The sequence below is a fragment of the Hydractinia symbiolongicarpus genome, chromosome 15 (assembly GCF_029227915.1).
Source record: "Hydractinia symbiolongicarpus strain clone_291-10 chromosome 15, HSymV2.1, whole genome shotgun sequence".
NCBI classification, from domain to species: Eukaryota; Metazoa; Cnidaria; class Hydrozoa; order Anthoathecata; family Hydractiniidae; genus Hydractinia; species Hydractinia symbiolongicarpus.
The window spans coordinates 263,878-275,194 of NC_079889.1; the positions used below are offsets into that span (position 1 = coordinate 263,878).

The 11,317-nt window shown below is 32.5% G+C and overlaps 1 protein-coding gene across 4 annotated transcripts; it reads left to right on the plus strand.

Moving 5' to 3' along the window:
• The first annotated feature begins 17 nt into the window (after nucleotides 1-17).
• LOC130629066 (uncharacterized) lies at nucleotides 18-10,707 on the plus strand. 4 transcript variants are annotated; one of them, XR_008981896.1, is made up of 4 exons: nucleotides 18-1,362; nucleotides 3,130-3,207; nucleotides 6,001-6,057; nucleotides 10,372-10,707. XR_008981896.1 is itself a non-coding variant. In XM_057442164.1 (4 exons), the coding sequence occupies exons 2-4, from the start codon at nucleotides 3,178-3,180 to the stop codon at nucleotides 9,752-9,754; spliced, it is 360 nt and encodes a 119-aa protein (XP_057298147.1). In that variant the 5' UTR covers nucleotides 18-1,362; nucleotides 3,130-3,177; the 3' UTR covers nucleotides 9,755-10,303. The 4 variants fall into 4 exon arrangements, 1 of the variants encoding a protein (XP_057298147.1); XM_057442164.1 differs by lacking the exon at nucleotides 10,372-10,707 and adding an exon at nucleotides 9,482-10,303; XR_008981895.1 differs by lacking the exon at nucleotides 6,001-6,057.
• Nucleotides 10,708-11,317: the final 610 nt, after the last annotated feature.

Genomic DNA, 11,317 nt, shown 5'->3' on the forward strand with positions numbered 1-11,317 from the left:
TTTTAACCCCCCCCCCCCCCCCCCCCACAAACACACACACACAAGGATTTTTAGCATTGATAATGAAGAGAAACATTATTTCGTGGATACAGATATGTTAAAATAATACACGTGTAAATTTATTTAATAAATATTTATTTGCATTTAATGCAAACTTTTTGAATTTATTATTTATTTAGTGTGCTGTAATTTTCAACCTCGTATAATTTGATAACATCAATTCGCCTTAAAGTTGCTCTAACATTATAAAAAGTTGCGACCGGCCTGCTATTCATTAGAAGGCTAATTTTGAAAACTTTGTCTGAGCTATTTTCTTTAGCATGTATATAATGAAATGGGAACGACAGTTTATATCCATTGCCTATTTACTTATTTATTTTGTAACTAGTGGTAGCTTGTAGATAAATCAACGGGTTCGCATTTTGTGTTTCCTTAGCACAACATTTTTCTAACGCACAAACAAACACGAAAAAGTATGCAATGTTGTAAATTAAACTGAAAGGGTCAACAAAGAAAGAAAATTGCGTATATTTAAATATGAGGTTTATATTTTAACTTCGAAGCATCCCTTTCTTGACAACTCCATGCATAGCTTGTAATTGAGAAACCATGTTATTTTCTAATTAGATTTTAATTTTCACTTCACTGGTTTTTAAAATAAACACCGCCTTCCAGCAAACGCCACACTCATACGTTTCAGAATAAAAAAAAAGTTCTTTCCTCTTTAAATAAATTAATTAGGTTTATTGCACACATTTGTATATATTTATCTTGCAGTATATTTCCATTGTTGATATTTGACATTATGATGTTTCAAAAAAAGTATTTTCAACATAGCATAATGTGAAAAGCATGTTGTAAATAAGGTTTGACCTAACAGAACACAGTTCCTCCAACGTTTTTCCGTTTTAGCTTGTTACATTGATACAGCGCGAAGGTCCAAAGCCCTATGTGCAAAGTTGTTACTCTTTAAACTCAACAGTTTTTAACCTTAGTTGCTTTCTTAAGGTTGTGTTGGTTTCCATGTACATGATGTCACTCTCTGAACAGTCAGTAATTGTCAGAAATTTCCAATATATCAGAAAAATGTCTGGGTACAATGAGGATTATCAAAAAAAAAGGAATATCAGTAATTTCTTTAATATGCCAGGAAATTGTCAGGACTGTTTCAGAACTGTTCTCAAAGAACTGTGAATGAATTTTTTATAGTTTTTATCAATGTAATTACATTTAATTTTTTTAGGACAATCCAAGGTGGAAACAGTGGATAAGTCTAGTTTTGGCTGTTGACTGAAAACATCTACTACACCAGGAAATTGCCAGAAATTTTCGTCAAAACGTCAAAAAGATAAAGAGTTAATAGTGAGTAAAAGACACATTTTATTAACTAATTTTTGTTTACGTATATCAATTACGTATTCCGATCTCGAAAATATAAATACATTGGCCTGGAAGATTCGGCATTTCTTTTTCCTGAAATCTAACGGAGGTTTAAATATTTTGGCTTCGTTAATTTTCCATTTTTTGAATATTTTATGTCCTCTTGTTTTCAAAACAGGAAATCGTGAAACATGTTCTCTGATTGTATTCCGTTTTCTAAATAACGCTGTGAAATTCATTACTAATATCTATGATCTAAATTTCTGTGTTTAGCGCAAATAGCATATGAAAGTGAGAAATCACATTTTTTAGGAGTTGAAAAAAGTTACCGCTCTTTCAATTCTTACCTAGAGCTTTCTTTCTTCTGTCCTTCGAATGGAACTTTTGACACTGCAATGCAACGTTATCATAACAATGACAAGCCAAAATATGACATCAATTGTTGTATTAAACGTCAACAATAGAATGAATCAATTAAGCTTTCTGATAGATTATGCACCAAAATATTAAAAAATAAATTCCCAAAATACAAAATAAATTTTTCAAAAATTATTTTTCATGGCGTCCGTTTAATAAAGATTTTTTTTAAACCCGGCAGAAAGCGGTATAAGAAACAAGTCCTGTGCGTCTGATGAAGCCCTTGTGTCTTAGGTCATCCCTTTACCCACACAACATCCTTTTTCTGCATACGATACTTCGAATCCTCCACTGGAGAGTAGTGACACCCAATCGGAAAACATGTCTGACGTTGTTGATAGATTTTCCTCACCCAAAAACTACTTTTTTAATTTTCAATTTATAAATACTGTTTTATTTTACATACGATCTTTTTGAACAGCTTCCAAACAAGAAACAATACAAATCCAATAACAGGCGTACTATAAAACTCCACAATATTTAGAACGCTTGATATTAAAATAATATTTTCATGGTTTTTATGGCTGTACATGTATAAAAACGCACGAAATTGGTTTACTCCAACAAGAAAACAAAGGCTGACTAAAGATGTTGTTTCCATCCAGTTGATGAATTTTCATTTATATGGTTTCACACGCAAATGAACTACCAGTAGTAAAAGCATGATTGGAAGGATGAACCACAATCTTTCCCAAAAAGCAATATCCAATAGATAGCGGTGGTATAAATATGCAGCAAAAGAATTCCACGACAGTGATTTTGTGATTTTCTAGAAGTCGAACACTTACACATAATGTTAGTGGGAATGGTAAAATCCATAAAACGAAATATACAATGTTTACCTTTTGCCAAAGGGTATAACATGTAATTTCTCCATTTACGTGAAGAATGTATTCTCCGTTCACCTTTCTGCAATTAATAAATTGCAAAGAAAATTTGGCCCAGATTGTGTAACCAAGAATGACAACATGTAAACAGTAAATGGATGCACGAAGTAGAAATCTGCGGTATCTCCAGTAATATATCGTATTTTTGCGCACAACGCAATACAATCCTGCAATCAATAAAAATATAAATGCTGAAAGAAGCATACAACAAACAAACAAAAATTCTTTGATAATCATTCTTTCGACAACCGTCATTTCCTTTTTCGGGCAAAATTTAAAAAACTCTTTCGGCATATTAAGGTTGAATAAATCGAATGCCAGTGTATTTAGAACATTTGATCTTTCATCAGTTTGTACATCTACTTTAACATGAATTAATGATTTAATCTGATAAAAGGCAACTAACACTTTCAATATGCCAGGTATTCTGCTGTTTTCTTTATAGTATTTGTGATTCGATGACATCACTTCGTCTATTGGCGGTGAGCCGTGTATGACAACAAAACCATCATCGTCAATCAAGGTATATTCGGGATGATTAATAGAAATGCCTCTAGTTTTGTTCAATGATTTCAATTCACTTTTTTCCTCTTGTTTTGAACGATTTTTAAACTTCAAAACCTTTTTTAAAGCTAGCACAAAAAAGTATTTTGCAAAGAAACTTATCTCTTTTAAGTACGCTAGTAGCATCGCGTATGTCAATCCAAAGATTAGAAATATTATCCAAAACGGTCCCTGGCCGGTGCATGAAGTTGAAGAAACACAACGATTATCAAAATAGTTGACCTGATAGCCTGTTTTACATATTCCACAGAGTTTCCCAGTTCTGTGTCTAGCGCAACTTTTAATAGATGTGCATATTCTGTCCTCTTGGGAACAGCAGTACTGTTCTGGGCAAGGGATAAACTTAAGATGGTTTTGATTTACGAATCCCCAAAATCGGTCTTTACTTTTGATATGGCCATCACAGTCTCCACCTGGAGGGCACGGGAAGCATTGAATTTGTTTGTTAAGGGGCTTAATTATATTGCCTGGCACAATGTGAATTTTCTGGCTTGAAGTTTGGAGTCTATATGTGCTTCTAGAACAAAGTTTGCATGACAACTTGTATACGATACGTATTACTTCTCTCTCGCATTTTGAATAAAGTGCATTGTAGTTTATGGGGCATGTGTAGTCCAAGGATATATTAGTTTGCCTTGAAAGGTAATTGGATGGAATAAGTTTCCTTTCTTTACTGCGAGATAATATTACGTTGACGTTGTATATTGTGGAATGAGTTGCAAATGGTAAGTTAATGTAAAGGGCAGCGGGCACAGGATATGTTCTTGTTTCAGCGACTTTTATTGTGACGTTAATTATTCTTAACCAAGGGAACATTATATGGCCTTGAATAAAAAGCAGTTCGATCGCGGTTTTTAGAGCGAAATTTTTGTCAAAATTTACGTTAGCTATTGCGACATTACTTCTTTCACAACGCATACCTCCAACTTCATTTGCGGTGTTACCTTTAATTATTGATGAATACATATGAATTTCTGAGTCCTTAGCATAAATACCACCTCCATCTCTTTTTGCTTTGTTGAATTTAATATTTGTGTTTACTGAAGAAACATTACCGAATAAAATTTTAATACCTCCTCCACTTCTTGCGGTATTGTTAGTTACATTTGTGTTTACTAAAGACACTTTGCTTCTGCCTCCATAAGTTGCGGTATTGTAAGTTTTATTTGTGTTTAGTAAGGACACCTTGCTTATGTATAGTTGAATACCTCCTCCATGCATCGCAGTATTGTTAGTTACTTTGGTGTTTGCTAATATTCACGGTTGAGTAATTCGAAATTTCAATAGCACTACCTGTTGGCAAAGAGGTGTTATTTAAGAAGTTCGAGTTGTTCATCAACACTTTGCTTCTTTTTATGATCAATATTCCGGCACGAACTCTGTTATTAATGAATTTTGACATAATTTTTCCAGTTGTTTTGTAAGCGTAAACTACTGAATTTGGGACATGACTCATTCGGGCTCCTTTAACATTATTTCAAAAGTAAGAATTAATTATACTCATTTGACCATCAAAAAATAATAAAAAAGGGCTGCCGCTTTTCGTTCTATTGAAGATGGAATTTGCGATCAATGTTCTTCCTTGTTTGGCATGAAGAAAACAGTTGGTTTTTGTACCCGAAATTATCGAATTCCGTACTGTTATATCTGTGTTATAGGTTTTAACGTATCCATAACCATAAAGTTGACACTGTACAAATGTTACAGAAGTTACGTTGATAAGAAGAGAACAAAATGTGTTTTTACAAATGTTGAGTTTGTGAATATCATATGAACATTTCCAGTTATGTTATGGTAAGATTGTCCTTCTGTTCCTCCTCCAACAAACGTAACGTTATCAAACATCATCACGGAAGTTTTTTTACCCCTTAAAGCTGCACTGCAAATGCGCGAAATGTGAAAAAATAAACAATTTTTCACAGTAATTTTAAGCGTAGATTTTGTATTGCTTTCACTTAGAAGAAAAGAAGAAACGTTTTGAAATATGCAGTCATAAATATCAATATATATTGAGATGTTTTCTTTTGCGAAGATATTTAGGAAACTGGAATTTTCAGAAAACTGCATATCGCAAAACTCTATTCCATGTAGTGATAAGTATGTGTCGTTAAATCTTGTATATAAAATATGTCAATGTAGTAAGTCTTTTCTCTCTTAATTAACGGTCTAAAATAACTGCTATTTTTCTTTTTAATGCGAAGTGATTCATGCGGATTCATAGTTTCGGTAACGAAATAAACCATGCGGTTTGTTGCACCTCCATTAAGTATGATAGTGTCTCTTGTATTTCTTTTGTTTGTTGTATAATGAATCGTCCTGCATGGATTTGATTCATGCCCACATGACGGATTATCAATGCCATTGTTAGAAGCATGAATGTCCACGCATACAACAACTAGAGAAAGCAAATATAAAGTAAATGTATTGCAAAAAATTGATTTTGTGTGTTTATTATATTATTCTTACCAATCACACAGATTTTAAGGATGGCTAGCACCAGCTGAATGACAGTTCTAAAATACAATAGGTGAAGTTAGTGGTAATTTGCAAAAAGTATGGTTGATCATGAATATGTTAACGGTAAAAACAGCACTGGCAAGTCAGTCTGACGCATTGACCTTTTCGCAAAATAAAGGACATTCTGACGCTAAATACAGTTGTATATTTAAACACACTAACTTTGAAGGTGATTGCTTTTCAATTAATTTTTTTAACCGAAAAAATAGTATTTTAAAAATTTTTTTACTTTTAGTTGTTCTTGTACGTTAGAAGTTTAGAATTGGAAAAATTTAGAAAACATGACAAAAAGGTACAAATTTTTATTTTGTTATTGTTTAATTCGTGATAAAAAGCAAAGAGAAAGTCAATCTTTTGGATTTCTTCGACATTTACCGCCGCATACAAAATGCAATATTAAATTAGGAGATGTAGCTCATCAACATTTGTTTTATGCAAATATAATATTGTGATTGATAATAACAAACGTTGGCGAATACGGAAGGTGAATTTCCAAGGTTTGTACTGTAGAATTGAAAAGTAAGTAAAAGTTCCACTCGTTTCTCGGTAGAAAACAAAAATATAGCATATATTTTGTGTAGATTAGCCAATCACAGTGCGAGAAAAACTTTAACCATTTGATAATAAAATGATATTTGTCACATTATTTACATTTTGCTATGTTGATGTTCATTCAACTTTTTCTTGCTTAATGACCATTACAATAAGGAGAAACATTTTCAATTGTTTTTTTTAGTTTAGCTACTCGTTCAGGACTCACAAATTATTTTTTGGCGTTTTATAGAACAAAAGTCAACAACTTTAACAGGTGAAAATTAAATTTTCGTTTCAAAAATTTCGATCAAAATCTTGACCCCTTTAAAAGTAAAGAAAGATGCTAAATCGAGTCTGACGTAAATGAGTTCCGAAAGTTGTTCCTGCGAAGAAAAAACTTCAAGGTGCAATGTCAATAAATACAAATTCTAGGCTTTTCCCGCACATCAGTAAGCAATTTCGTGGAACTAAAAGATCCCAGTAGCCGGGATACCATTAACTTTAAAGCATCCAGGCTGTCTATAAATCATCAGGCGGTATAAAAGATTCCTCTCTCACGTGGCGGAAATCAAATAATTAATTTTATCTTAAATTTTCAGCCATTAGGACTTTAATATTTAATTAAATTAGATATTAGCTCAAGCTTTTAAGTTCTTGTTAATATTTTTGGTCACCAGAATAAGGCATTCAGTCAAAGGCCTTTTAATAGACACAATTTGAGACTTGAAATTTTGAATGTTGTAGAATTTGTTCCTATATATGTTTCAGCTAACTAGCTGGGTAATAAAAATATAATCTTTAAAAAACTTATTTAGGTGAAACTAGAACAACCAGAATTGGAAAACTTGGAAAGACTAGAGAATTCTGGTTATTTTTAAGCAGCGAAGAAACATAGGAATCTCATGCGTGCAATCAAAACCGACACCCAAGTGTCATCACTTTTAATGTTCCAGCAGAACAAAGTTTTGTAATTTATATATTTAGCCATTTTTAACAGATTTTACTCAAAAAAAGTAGTTAAATGACTCGCGCAACAGAAAATGACATTCAGTTTGTTTTCCTTCTCTATTTCTATCCTCCTAGCTTATAGCATTTAAAACTGGGCAAGATACTTTCAAAAAATAATAAACCAAACAGCCGAAGCTTTCTTAGTCTATGCTTTTCGACTTCACTCGATCTTTACATTTTTGCTTTTGGAAACCCTTTCAAGTCATTATTGTTTGGTCCCAGACCATCGGTGTATAACGCGTTTTGTAAAAAAAAACAATTCGTTGAGGCTGAACAAAAACTAGTTTACGATGGAGACCTAACATTCTGGAACTTTTATTTTTCTTGATTTTGTGTTCTAATAATAATTTTTGTGCTTCCTCTTTTTTATATTAAACTGTTTGCATTACTTTCTTGGTTGCTGCTAATTACAAAAGTGATGATGCTTGTAAACAAAGGTTTAAATCAATAAATAAATCATTAAATAAAAATAAATAAAGCAAAATAATTACGTTATTATTTACCTCTTCATGTGTTTGTTTGCTTACTTCTACAACAATCTCTCGATATGACTCTGCAGTGATTACGTCGGGAGTATAAACACAAATGAGCTACGCTAATTTCCTGCGTCCATTATAGCACATTTTATAGTTAACCTTTTGACCCGATTTAATTATTTTTTTTCGCTTGTTATGGTGCCATTTAAAACATCTTCCAATAATGTTGCATATTTTGGATACTATGGTACATTTTTGTGATACCTCTACATAAGAATTTGCTAATTATAGAAAGATAGAGTTGCATCGATAGTTAAGATGGTAAGTAAATAAGAAGTCTTCGGTCCAAATTCAATTTGATCCGTCATGATCTTAACACTTGGAAAGCGAGATTTCAGTTTAGAAGTATTACAATTCAAACATACGCATGATTTGTTCTAAAGGCAGAAACAAACAAGTCAGTAGCCGAGCGTAGACAAATGAACGTAAAAGAATTTGAATTGTAAAATCAATAAGCAACTTAAGATGCGTGTACACAAACCAAAATTAGAAAAATCAAAATCCTTGAGAAATATTTACCCAGATATGCAACTTATTAAAATGTTTACGTAGGCGGGAAAAGGAAAGGGAAAGGTTATTTTTAAGTCGCCATGATAATGAAAAATAAGGATCTTGTAGTGCAAACTATTTGTGTTCCATACGAAATAGTTGAGATACTTAGATATTTGAGATACTTAGCTTGGCCTTCGAAATCCCCAAACTGCAATGTGACACTTTATTGAGAATGATTCACTGAAGGTAAATAAGTGTATAAATTTTCAGTATTCGGTAGAATTTGTTATCAATTTCTATCCCCTGCGATTATTTAAGTACATGTCTAACGTGCTGCCGGACGACATGCGAAGGATACTCCGGAACGTCGCCCACTAAACTATCATGTTCAGGAAATGATAAACCTTTAACCATGTAAATACTAAACAGACAAACTGAAGCAATATCTTCCATGTGATTTATCAAGTTTACAGGTTATCAGCTCTCAAATTTATGAAACGGAGTAATAATTTAGTAGAAGATTTACAAAAAGACCCAACACAAGCAAACTGTTTTTTTTTTAACAATAAGAAATTTAAAAAAAAGCACAAAAATAACAATTTACGTTCCTATTCGCTTGTTTGCATTTATCATGGACTCGTACAATAAGCATAAAACATGTGGTTAAGTGACATAGCCATAAGTCTAAATCTTATCTTAAAACTCACACTTAATAATCATGCGGAAAACTTTTAACTTTCGACGACGCGGCGGCGGTCTTCAGGAAAGTTTTATCACATTGGATTCGAGTCATTGTTATTGCTCATTTCACTGGATAAAAAAATTCTCTACTATTTTCTCACGTAAACGGAAAGCTGATGATAAAGTTAAGGAACAAGACCTTTATCTTGTAGCTGTTTTTATTGAAGCATGGCTGTTAGTTGAAATGAAGAAAGAAGCTGTTGTTGCTGGCATTTTTCAAGCAAAAATGATGTAAAGTAAAAAATAATTTTAAAATCAATTATTTTGGGATGATTTGAAAGGACGCATGTTTTAAAGTGTTTTATGTTACAATACGTAATATTTCTTATAGTTTGTATAGTTCCTCATAGCTAGCCAGAATTTAGAGACTTTATGCTGGGAAATTTTTTCTTTCTTTTTTTTCAGCGAAACAAAAGAACAACCAAGCAAGCAAACATGCAAACAAACAAACCAATTTTCATTATGTGTATTGTAGCTAAGAATTTGTGTCGTATAATTTATTGTGTTTTATCTGGACAACTTTGTATTAACATTAACTTCTTAAAAAATATAAAGTTTATGTTTTTATTTAATTTTTTCACTCATATTTGGTTTTGCTTTCTTTCTGCATATTCTTTTGAAATAAGTTCTCATGCGCAGAGGAAAACCTTGCATGCAAAAAGCTTTTGTTTGAAGTGATCGGAATGTTTGATAAGTGTTCAAGCATGCGGAAAGTTTGACGACCTTTTAAAAATCCTAATCTTTAAATGTCAAAGGCTGGGTTTATTTTTGGCTAGTTTTTCTTCCTCTTTTGACACCCCATGTTCTAATTAGTTTTATAACCAATTTGGTTTGGATTTTATACCATCCTCCTAAAATACAAAATTTGCAAACAAGCAAGTGTATGTTTAGTCCTGTCCAAACTTTTTAGTATGGATTACTGCGCAAGTTGTAAAATGGTAAGATTCCTGTTATGGCTTTGTTAAATTTCCCACAATATACTGCAAACTAATTTGCCCGAAAACATAGTATTGTTTGCAAGCCTTGTAGTTATTTAACGATAATGGCGATTGCATTACAAGTATGTTCCTAAAAATGTTGAAAACGAATTATTATCAAAGCTAAGGAAGCTGATATACGAACTTTCTTCAAACGAACAATAATATTATGAACTCTTGATTGCGTTTATATTGATTTTTTCTAGGGAAGAAATCGTTTTAACTAAAACTATTATCTCATTTTTTTCTGAGTTTAATTAACATTAGCCTCATTGAACTCGCACACGTATTAAATGAACTATTTTCCTCAATCCTTAGGTGAGAACTTTCACTCAACATACAAGAAAACATCATCCAAATTACGATTATTGGAAGCATTGAAGCCCTGTTAACGAAAAGAGCGGTACACGAAATTTATCACGGATTACTTTTACCAATCTTATTGTTTAATTGTGTTGTCGAATTGAACTTTTCCAGAACACAACTCAATCTACTGAGTTCGATCGATCGAAGAGTATCAGTCATTTTGAATGAGGAGCAGACGTTATTGATGAAATACATAAGCACGCAGAAGGACTGTAAAGAAATGTTTAGATTGTAATATCTGTAAAGATCTAGAAAGTTATTTTGTATTTAATATCCATTGTCAAAATACTCTACAATGTTATCTATTCCTAAAGTGAAACTCGAGCTCGCAAAATCTGGCTTCTTCTTTATGGGTGTAAAAATTATCAATACACTGCCAATAGAGATACGGCGCAAATAGTCATTCGCAGATTTTAGAAATAGAGTCATCAGTCATTTTAATTGCAAATAATTTTTATAATTCGATGATAATTATACTACTTTAATGGGATAAATTTTCGCGAGGATTTAATTTCGCGGTTGAGCTCATCCGCGAAATTTTAGCATTTCGCGGAGACTTATTTTCGCGGATGAGGGATGTTCTAATTTTTCGCGGGGACTTAATTTCGCGGATGAATATTTGAAAAAGGTAAAGTAAGTTGTCAAAAGGGTTCGGGGCCGAATGTCACTGTCTCATCGACCCTCGTTACACCGATCTTTTCTACACCGACCGAGACAAAGTGTAATTTTGCATTTTAGTTCAAACCTCTTTTAACACAACTATAACGTTAGGTAAAATAAACACAACTAGATACAAAATGAAATGAATCTTAATCGTTAATCAAAAGCGTCAAACGCGGTACGAGAGAAGTCAACATTTCCATCTCCAGAGATCGGTTCATAGTCTGATTCTTTATCC